The following is a 10,771-nucleotide window of genomic DNA, read 5'->3' on the forward strand; positions in this document are numbered from 1 at the left end:
GTGATATTTACTCAACGGTTATGAATGAGGGCCCTGCCATCTCCGTCCTCCCTGAACTTCATTACTTGTTAAGAAAGGGTCCACATTTCATAGGAACAAGATCCATCAGGCAAAGACATCCGATAAACATCCAATTTGGTTGATATTAAAGTGGTAACAAACGTAAATTCAACTTGGAATGATTCGAAAACACTATTGTTGGTATGTGGTTAGAATTTGAGTTAGAATGAGACATGAAAAACCTTGTGGCTTTTTTTTAGCAAATTCATGATGTTGACCATGTTGATTCAACCTATATTTTGTGTGAGGGTGTGTTTTGTTTTAGATGGAAGTGTATTTGGGGCCGCTACAAAGCTTTGTTATCTATACTGAACAAAGATATAGACAATTTCAATGATTTTGCTGAGTTACAGTTCATATAATGAAATCAGTCAATTGTAATAAATTAATTATGCCGTAATCTATGGATTTCACATGACTGGGCAGGGGTGCAGCCATGGTTGGGCCTGGAATGGCATAGGCCCACTCACTTGGGAGCCAGGCCCACCCAATGGGGAGCCAGGACCAGCCAATCAGAATATGTTTTCCCCCATAAAAAAGCACATTTTAAAGTGGCCTTTTATTGTGCCCAGCACAAGGTGCACCTGTGTAATTATGCTTTTTAATCAGCTTCATGATATGCCACTTCTGTCAGGGGGATGGATTATCTTGTCAAAGGAGAAATGCTCACTAACAGGGATGTAAACTAATGTGTGCACCCATTTTGAGAGAAATAAGCTTTTTGTGCGTACAGAATATTTCTGGGAACTTTTATTTCAGCTCACGAAACACAGAACAAACACTTTTACATGTTGAGTTGATATTTTTGTTCGGTATACGTCAAGCAAGGTAGGAAGCCTATCTAGGTACAATAGGCCATGTTAACTGAGGCCATGTGTCATCAAACACACAAGAAAACACGATGTCACTTTAACTGCCTTGTGACAAGGCACTACAGCAGACACACCCCATTCCATCTTATGCCCTGTTACGCTAATTAAGTCAAAGCCCCGTGACCAAACTCCACAGATACCACAGATCTACAGTACTGATAGGTGGGGTTTCATAACCTAACCTGTGTTGTCAGAGGTTGCATCCCTAATGGCACCCAATACCCTATTCAAAAGTAGTGCACTACTATAAAGGGAATAGGGTGCGATTTGGGACACACTCATAGTCTGCAATACACTGTTTACAGTAGTACAGATATGGTAACTCTGATAGGTGGTGTTTCCTAACTTGTAATGGGTCTGCGATATATGTTGACAGTAGCTCCAGTAGACGTTGGGGTCGTCTAGAAAAACACATCCTGCCAATTAGGTTTGATGTTGGTGGATGACCTCATCCAGTGAGCATCCAAAGCACTGTCCTTGTGCTCCACCCATAGCAAGTCATTCATCATCTGTCAAACTTGTTTATCTTGCTTTCCCACCCTCCGTGACTAAAATACTTTCATTTCTCAGAATGGTTTAGCTAGAGAGGACTGATGCAGAAAGTTAATAATTGGCAAAGAAGCCCTGAGTCATAGTTCTGAGTGTTTGTCTAATCAGTATATTCTGAGGATTAATGGTAGACATAAGGGACAGTAATTTTTCCTGACTACCAATGTGACCTGAACAGGAAAAACTCTGGGTCCTAGTTATAGGGCCTGGTCATGGAACATGGTCGGGAAAAACTCCTGGCCTTAATAATAGTAACATCAAGCTTCTCCCTCCATTGCCTATTGTTGTAACGAAAGAGAAGAGAAGTCACAGATTGAGTCTATTTGGTTTTATTACAAGTTGCAACAGGGACACAACACCCAGCACAGAAGTAGAGAAAATATCTAACTGGCGTCTTGGAGACAGGCCCTTTAGTGACCATCAACCCGCACCTTGAGTAAAACACTGGAAATCATGTACGTTACAGAAAGTGAAAAATATTGAATTAAGCTAAACATTGGGTTAAACACACTGAATATGCACTTTATAATTGTATAGGATTCTATGTTTCTGGGATTTTCTGCCAAGGTCATCAAAAATAGCAGGTCTAACATCTGTCATAACCTCTGTCCATGCATCTCTCTGTTCTAGATGTGCTTTACAGTGAGGTGCACCGTCCCTGCAGCGTCATGCTACTGGTGAACCCCCACAGTGGGAAGGGCCAGGCCCTCAGCCTCTTCACCGGACACGTCCAACGCATGCTTAACGAGGCCGGGGTCCCACACACACTGGTCATCACTGGTGAGTTTAGCGTACTGTACGTGCATATACACACATGCATGCATGAACGCACACACACACACACTCGCATGCACACACGCATAGAGGTACACTGCGCAAGCACGCACACACACACACACGTCATCTCTGCTGAGTTAACCTGTGTGTCAGTGTATGCACATGCATTATCGCAGGTCAATATCCTGCACTATCACCTGCAATTACAGAAGAACTCGACTGTCAAAGCACTGCACTACCAGCACCACTCACACTAACACCTGCAATTACAGAATAACTCGACTGTCAAAGCACTGCACTACCAGCACCACACACACACACACACACACACTAACGCTCAGCCGCTTGGCAGACTGGACAAACAAAACAGAAACCATCATTCTGTGTCCCTCCACTCCAATTGGCAATGTCCCACAAAGCAAAGCAGCCAATGGCCGTCTCTCTCAAGCTGACCCTCCTTCTTTCTCTCCCCCCTCCATTATAAATCCTCTGGCTGTTTTCATCGCTAGCTGGAAGTCATTCATCTGCTGCTGGCACATATGTATGTATGTAGATCCATTATGTAATATGTTATGTTTATACACAAACCTCTGTAAATCTGGTTCACCATGATTTGATGTTATGGACCCTATTGATATATATATATATATATATATATGTGTGTATGTGTGTGTAATTTATAAGCCACATTGATGGGGTAATCATTATAATGTGTGCTGCCACAGTCTGGGGACATTGTAATGATAATGTCCTGGTTTTGCATTGGGCTTCTGGTTCAAAGCTGATCAGATGGGTCATATCCATTAGGGCACACCGTAGCGAACCGCTTTGCAACTGAAAAAGAAACGTTTGTTGTTGGACAAGTTTAGGCAGTCCCTACTATGTTTTAGTACATTTTCTACCGTTTGGTCCCTAATGAACATGATCCGGATGTAGCTTTTGAAGCCCTACATTTCAGCCCTAGTTTTAGGTTATTGAGTTTCTCTCCCTCTCTCGGTTCTTAAATCACTGCAGTGTCAGAGAGCAGGCAAGAAAGTTAATCCCTTCCCCAAAACTGAGAGAGAAATCCTCTGAAAGCATTCTGAAATGCTGAATATGTTCAAATTGGAAAATAGAGAGAAAAAAAAGAGTTCAGAACTACCCCCGACTTTGGGGACACACTTTATGGGAAATTAATCCTGAGAACAAAGTCTGGATAGAATGGAGAATTTAATCTATGTAAAAGCACATTTATTTCTGAGAACAGTCAATTCCCCCATTGAAGAGAGCCCTTGTTCTAGTCTTATGCAGAAGGATGGGTGATCTAGCTTGCCAGATACAAGAGTAGATCATCTCTGACTTTAGAATCTCTCTAGGACATTGTCTATTGGGATGTCGTCATCCTTCTCCATGATCAGCCACAGCTCGGAGACGCTGGGCGGTGGTTCTAGTGGTTCTACATCCCTCAGGCTGTCCCTGTCCCTGGGTGCTGACCAAGCTGCCACAGCGTGTCCTCCAGCTCCCAACCGGGTTGACTTATCTATACACACACACACACACACACCACTGCCACTTCTGCTCCACCTCTGTTAACCCAACGTCTCCAGTTAGACACACACTCGGCGTAGCCTTTGTGAACAGGTAGTCACCCACGCACACATGCGCACACGGCAATGAAAAGGATCCCTGCTATTACTGTCAGTGTGCATTATGGAGCCCTGGTGCGATCCTCATCGTTCCTAGACCAGTGAAAGGCCCCTTTTTTTAAATGTCATGTCTGTCATGTCTGTGTCCTTAGCCCAGCAGTATACTGTATATACCCTAGTGAGATGGGTTTGGAACCTCCTTTTGTGGGAGGCAGGGTCAGTGAGAGTGTGGCTGGGAGGAGGGAGACAGAGAAAGGAGAGTGAAGCAAAGTGAGTAGGGACGAGGGGAGTCTGGAGACATGAAACTACACGGTGGCATTGGAGGTTAAGCCTCGCGCTCTTTCTTTTTTTTGGAATCCGAGTCTGAATTATGGCTTCTTTAGAGGGACAACAATGGCTGCCCTGAGAGACACATGTGCACGCCCACACACACAGTGCAGAGAACAGGATAGTTGTCCAAAACACACGATCATGCACACACACACTGTAGAGAACAGGATAGTTGGCCAAACTCACACACACACCTCCTCTCCACCCAAGGGCCAGTGTAGAGCAGAAGGGAGTGGTGTAATGATTTAGTCTCGAGCCACAGAGCTGGGAAGAGGAAGAACAATTGCTTACAGCCCAGAGACTGAGCCGGTCAGTCAAGCTACACTACAGTACTGCCCTGCACCCAGTCCCAGACCACTATATTTTACCATCCAACCCAACACCAAAACAAACACTCATAAAAATGACTAAAAGCACCAACTTCCCCCTCAGCTGTCTGTGTGTGTCTGTCTGTGTGTGTCTGCACTGCACCCATTCCCAGACCTCATATATTTTAACATCCAACCTTGCGCAAACACTCATAAAAATGACTAAAAGCCCCCCCCCCCCGAGCTGTTTGTGTGTATGCGTGTGAGCACTTTAACACACATATGCTATCTCCCTCCCTTTTTGCTAGCGGCTACTATCAGCTATCACCATTAACAGTAAAGGGAGTGGGTTAATAACATCTCCTCCTACTTAGCAACCAGCCAACTTAGATTTTCCAGCTGCGCTGCCCTCCACCTTAACACTGACCGGTTATCTATACACACATTACGTTTACAGCCTCTGCGTATGCAAATGTCATGTGAGGAGACTGATGAAGGGAAATTGATTTTCCCTGCCTGTATATACTGTTCTCAGGCCCAGCAGGAGGGTAATGAATGAAAGGTCTCGCTGCGTCTCAAATGGCACCTTATTCCCTGCACAGTGCACTACTTTTGACCAGAGCCCTGTAGGCTGTGGTCAAAAGTAGTGCACTATGTCGGGGGATAGGGTGCCATTTGGGACCTGACTCAGTAATCGGATGCCGCCCCCCGAGGCCTATGTTGCAGAGGGAAATGCTCTCTACTGCTGTGTCAAGACCAGCATAAAACGATACACCGAACAATCACACTACTGTATTGTAGACTACATGCACGGAAAGGAAAAATAGAGAGAGGGTATTGCTGTCGGTGGGTTTCAGATGCAAGGACAAACAAGGGAACATCAAGATCTACAAGAGTGTTTCCCAACTCCGGTCCTCCAGTACCCCCAGCGTTACATATTGTTCTCATAGCACCGGACAAAAACACCTGATTCTACTTGTCAAGGGCTTTATGATTAGTTGACAAGTAGAATCAGGTGTGCTTGTCAAGGGGCCACAACAACAATATGTACCGCTGGGGGTGCTGGAGGACCGGAGTTGGGCAACATTGCTATACAGTATCTCTAGACACTGCGATCACACAGGCAGCCCAAATCTGATGTTTTTGACCAAATTAGATCAGCTATGAAAAAGATCTGATGTGATTGGTCAAAAGGCCAATTAGTGGAAAAAAGATCAGAATTGGCTGCCTGTGTAAACAGCCTTAGCGAGAGGTAGAGATAAGATTCCTTGGGGAAGAAAGAGAGACTTGGCTTCTGCTGTTAAGCTTGAGTGGCTACAACCAAAGAGCTCTTAGACGGTCTGGCCTTTTATAAAGAGTGTGTTTTGAGGAGAGAGGAAATACGTGTGTGTGTGTGTGTGTGTGTGTGCGTGCGTGAACGTGTGCACTTCTCTCTGAGAGCGTGCTGCTAATACTAACCTGGCAGAGTGTTAGGGAAATGTAGGGGAATAAAAGGTGGCGATTGAAAAGTAATGGTGATGATACAGGAAGCAGTACCAGTCACTCACTATATATAGACTAGACAGGAGGTTGGTGGCACCTTAATTGGTTGGTGGAACCTCATGGTAATGGCTGGAGCGGAATTGGTGGAATGTTATCAAATACATCAAGCATATGTTTCCGTGTGTTTGATGCCATTTCATTCACTCTATTCCGGCCATTATTATGAGCCATCCTCCCCTCACCAGCCTCCACTGATAGACTACTGCCCCCTAAAGAAAATTAATTACAGCTCTAGGAGCCAGCAGTTTACCCTCACCTGAGCATAACCTTAACCATACAGATAAATAACACAAAACTGACCTTAGGTCAGTGCTAGGGGAAACATTATCCTTCTCCTGGAGGAACGATGGATACAGTTCTAGGATCAGCTTACCCTCACCTAAGCCCAACCTTAACCATTGAGGGAGAAAGACGAAATCTGATCTTAGATCAGCATCATAAGGGAAACGTAATCCTACTCCTGTTGCAATGTACAATCTGCTGATTGCCCCAGTCAAATTTGATGGAGGGCCCTATAACGTAATTTGGCCTTTTAATCTCATTTACAATGTGATACTGCATTTCATTAAGGTGGCATATCAACTGTCCTCTCTGCCCTAAAGACATGTGCTGCTAACCTGGTCACAGGAGGTTGGTGGCACCTTAATTGAGGAGGACGGGTTCGTGGCAATGTCTGAAGCGGAATTGGTGGAATGGTATGAAATATATAGTTTCCATGGGTTTGCCATTCCATTTACTCTGTTCCAGACATTACTATGAGCCATCCTCCCCTCACCAGCCTCCACTGAGCCTGGTACTGTAGGTGGCATATCAGTTGTCTTCTACCACTAACCTCCTGTGTAGTCTACATTCCATGTTCCCTTTGTTTTGTTGTTCAGCTATTGTATTCACAACAGTTTGTCCCCTGAAGGGTCATACTTGCCCTTGTCATCTCATATTTCTGCACTTTGTCAAACCACACACCCTCTTGATTCCCAAAGTGATTGGAAAGTTAAAGGTCTCACAACTACAAAAGAGAGGGATTTTGACACTACAATTAACACACACACACAGTGGTTTTACGGCCACGTACACACCTAAACACATGTAAATGTACTCTTCTTCTTTGTATGTTTTCAGAGCGGCAGAACCATGCCAGGGAGTTGGTGAGAGAGGCTGACCTGTCAAAGTGGGGTGCTCTAGTCATCATGTCCGGGGACGGACTGCTGTTTGAGGTGAGTTACAAATGCAATAATCCATTCCTGACAATAATTCAAATTTGCAATCTTACTTGACCTAGTAACTGTCTTGGAACTTTTAGTGCCGACGTGGCATCCATTTATCTTCTAAACCTCAAACCCCAGTTTGCTGAGATCCGTGGTTCTGCCTGACCTTGCATATTGTTGCACAGACACCGATTTCCAGCCTATTTTTGGAGAGTTTCCACTGAAAGTGCACTTTAGTTTCGACCAGGCCTTATCTTGGTCTGTGAAAGTGGCCCTAGATCTGGTGAGTCTCGGGCTGTTGGGTGACCCCTGCTCTCTGTTCCCCCCAGGTTGTGAATGGCCTGATGGAGAGAGAGGACTGGGAGGAGGCCATCCAGACCCCACTGGGCATCCTACCAGGGGGCTCCGGTAACGCCCTGGCTGCCTCTATACACCACTACTCTGGGTGGGTGACACACCAAGACCCCAATGTAGCAGTTAGTCCCAATAATGTACTTTGAAAATGTGTGCTTCCCCCCTCCCTTTCCTTGAAGTATCTGGCATGATTACTTGTGGCAAGTAATGCATTCCTTTGATGTTTCCCATGTTGGATCAGTGATTACCTCAAAGAAGGGAATAATTAATTGAAAACCAATTTATCCAGTTGGGTGAGAAATATACTTCCAGGAAGACCGAGAAGAAGGGCCCACTATAGACAACCATCTACACCAGCACAGGGCCTACTACTGCCCATATGTTTGACAAACTGTATTGAGTAAATCCCCAGAATCAGTAGCGGAGAACAAACATACTGCCGCTGGCTCATTCTTTAACCACCACAGTACAGAACATCAACACAATGAATCACAATTACACAACCAGCATGCCCTCCTGTCTATCCATCTCTGCCACCCCCCCACCAGAAGCCCCAGTCAACCAGCCACACAATGAGAGGAAGGACCCAGAGTCTGTTTTGTTCTCCAGAATATGATCTGCTGCGCTGTTTTTGATCAACAGTGGCTTACTGTATCACCGGTTGTTCTATGTATATATGCTGGTCCCAGATCTGTTTGGGCTGTAGGCTATAGGACACAAACGGTAAAACGGGTCAGTTTTGCCTTGAGCAGTGGGATCGGATGACTCTAATAGTTTATAGTTAGAACCCCCTCTACTGGTTGTTAAGAGATGCTACACCCAGGTTCCCTTTTCAGTGACTAAGAAAATAGCTCAAAATGGTAGGATGTTATTGTACATAAAAACAATGTACAAAAACCGTGATAAAAGAAAGCCGAACAGAGACCCCAATGGCTGTTATTGAATGGTGAGCCTAATGCCTAGGTTGAATATTGAATGCAAGCTGAATATGGATATGCTGCCATATGGACGTGACCCCAGTCGTATGGAACTCTATTGAGACGTCATTATCTAATAGGCTGTGATGAAGAAAAGACAGCAGGCTGAGTGGTAGATGTGGGGCTGGTGATACCATGACCTCTCTACCCCCCCCCCCCTCCTCTCCCAGCTGGGCTTGTCTTTGTTGTCTGTCGTGTCTACCGCTAACTCCCCCCTCTCTCTCCCCCCATTCTTCTCCCCCCTCTTTCTCTCTCCTCTGACAGGGCCCAGCCGGTGTCAAGCGAGGAGCTGCTGGTCAGCTGTGGCTTCCTGCTGTGTAAGGGCCTGGTGTCTCGCATGGACCTGGCCTCCGTCCACCTGGGCTCCAGCCCCTCCAACCCCACGCGCCTCTTCTCCTTCCTCTCGCTGGCCTGGGGCTTCGTGGCTGACGTGGATGTTGAGAGCGAGAAGTACCGCCACGTGGGCGCCGCCCGCTTCACCATGGGCACATTGGTCAGGTTGGCATCGTTGAGGGTGTATAAGGGCCGTCTGGCATACCTGCCGGTTGACGAGGTGGATGGAGAGGAGGAGGATGGGCAATCGCCAGTCTCGTTGGAGATGACAAGCATGTCACCTCAACACCAACCGCCATCGTCTGCATTCTGCTCCTCCACCCTCCTCTGCCAACCTTTGAAGGACTCGCCGTGCCAAAACGCAGCCCACCACACCTTCCACAACTCCCGTAACTCAAACAACGCCTTCAAGGCGAAGAAGAGGGAACCCATGTCCGCAAATGCCACCCTAACAGGCCCGCCAGACTCTCTCCTGGTACCCCTGGACCAGCCGGTGCCCAGCGACTGGGTGATCGTGCCCGAGGAGGACTTTGTCCTCATGCTGGCCATGTACCAGTCTCACCTGGCAAAGGACCTGTATGCCGCGCCCGACTCTACACTTGATGACGGCCTCATCCACCTGATATACGTCCGAGCAGGCATATCACGCACGGCCCTGCTCCGGCTCTTCCTGGCCATGGAGAAGGGCACCCACCTGGCCAACAACTGCCCCCACCTGGTGTACACCCGGGTGCGGGCGCTGCGGCTGGAGCCCTACTCGTCAAAAGGGGTGATCACGGTGGATGGGGAGGTGGTGGAGTATGGGCCGGTCCAGGCCCAGGTACACGGCGGGATAGCCAGGCTCATCACTAGATTATAAACAAGATCCACTGGATGGATAGCTAGCGTTAGCATGATATGCTACGCTAAAAGCATTTTCTGGACGATGCTATGCTAACAATTAGCATTAGCATTTTCTGCTCACATCTAAAGGGGAGGTGGGATTAATGGACTTTTTAGTCTTCTCTGAATTTCTGCTTTGAATTGGAAGTGCCACAAAGGAGTAACAAGCCTAGAACACAAAAAGTTCACAATGGGTACGTTTTATTCTCACCCCACTGCAAATCCCACCACCATACCCACCCACACATACAAACATTCTCCTTACCAGGGGTACATATGATGTAGTGTCAGTCACCGACCCTGTCCCTCACAGACCCTGGTCATGCTTTATGTCTATGGGAGGGCATTGCAACTTCAATTTTCTTTCTTATGCAACGAATGGGGTATGGATAGATGCCTTCACTGCTCTCTTCCGCTGTGACGTGGAAATATGGAAGATACATACAATCTCCGGGAGCCAGCATTGACATTATTAGGAACCAATTCATTTGAACTCAAGTAATAAGGGGACAGTTACGCCGATATCAACCCTCAACCGTTGATGCTCAATTACCACAGTTGTTTTTGATTACCTTGAAGCTTGAATCTTGAGGGTCAGTAGTTTATCCTAAGGCCTAGACCCTGACCCTGGACTACTCGATGACCGTTTTTAGATTTGAAAAGATTGGAGTTTATTTTGGATCAGGCATTGTTGTGATGAGCTGAAAACGCACCGTACTTCCATGACTTCTTCAACCAGCCACCTTACATTGACATGCAAACAAGTATACTAAAGGAGACGTATCTTCATGGAATTTGATATGTGCTTGTTTTATACCTCACATTTCCATGAACCGCTAGCTTTAAAATGGCCTAGAGTGAGAGTCTATTTATTGTGCTGTGGCCTGTCCTGCAAAGGAAGGCATGCAGCACAGGTCCAGGTTACGTGACTGATGACTTGTAGTGCCTGTATCAGGT

The 10,771-nt window shown here is 46.4% G+C and overlaps 1 protein-coding gene across 1 annotated transcript; it reads left to right on the plus strand.

Moving 5' to 3' along the window:
• The first annotated feature begins 2,149 nt into the window (after positions 1-2,149).
• On the plus strand, positions 2,150-9,791 carry LOC120032730 (sphingosine kinase 1-like). Its single transcript, XM_038978920.1, has 5 exons — positions 2,150-2,261; positions 7,183-7,277; positions 7,598-7,713; positions 8,864-9,152; positions 9,345-9,791. The coding sequence occupies exons 1-5, from the start codon at positions 2,150-2,152 to the stop codon at positions 9,789-9,791; spliced, it is 1,059 nt and encodes a 352-aa protein (XP_038834848.1).
• Positions 9,792-10,771: the final 980 nt, after the last annotated feature.

The sequence above is a fragment of the Salvelinus namaycush genome, chromosome 39, assembly GCF_016432855.1.
Source record: "Salvelinus namaycush isolate Seneca chromosome 39, SaNama_1.0, whole genome shotgun sequence".
NCBI lineage: Eukaryota > Metazoa > Chordata > Actinopteri > Salmoniformes > Salmonidae > Salvelinus > Salvelinus namaycush.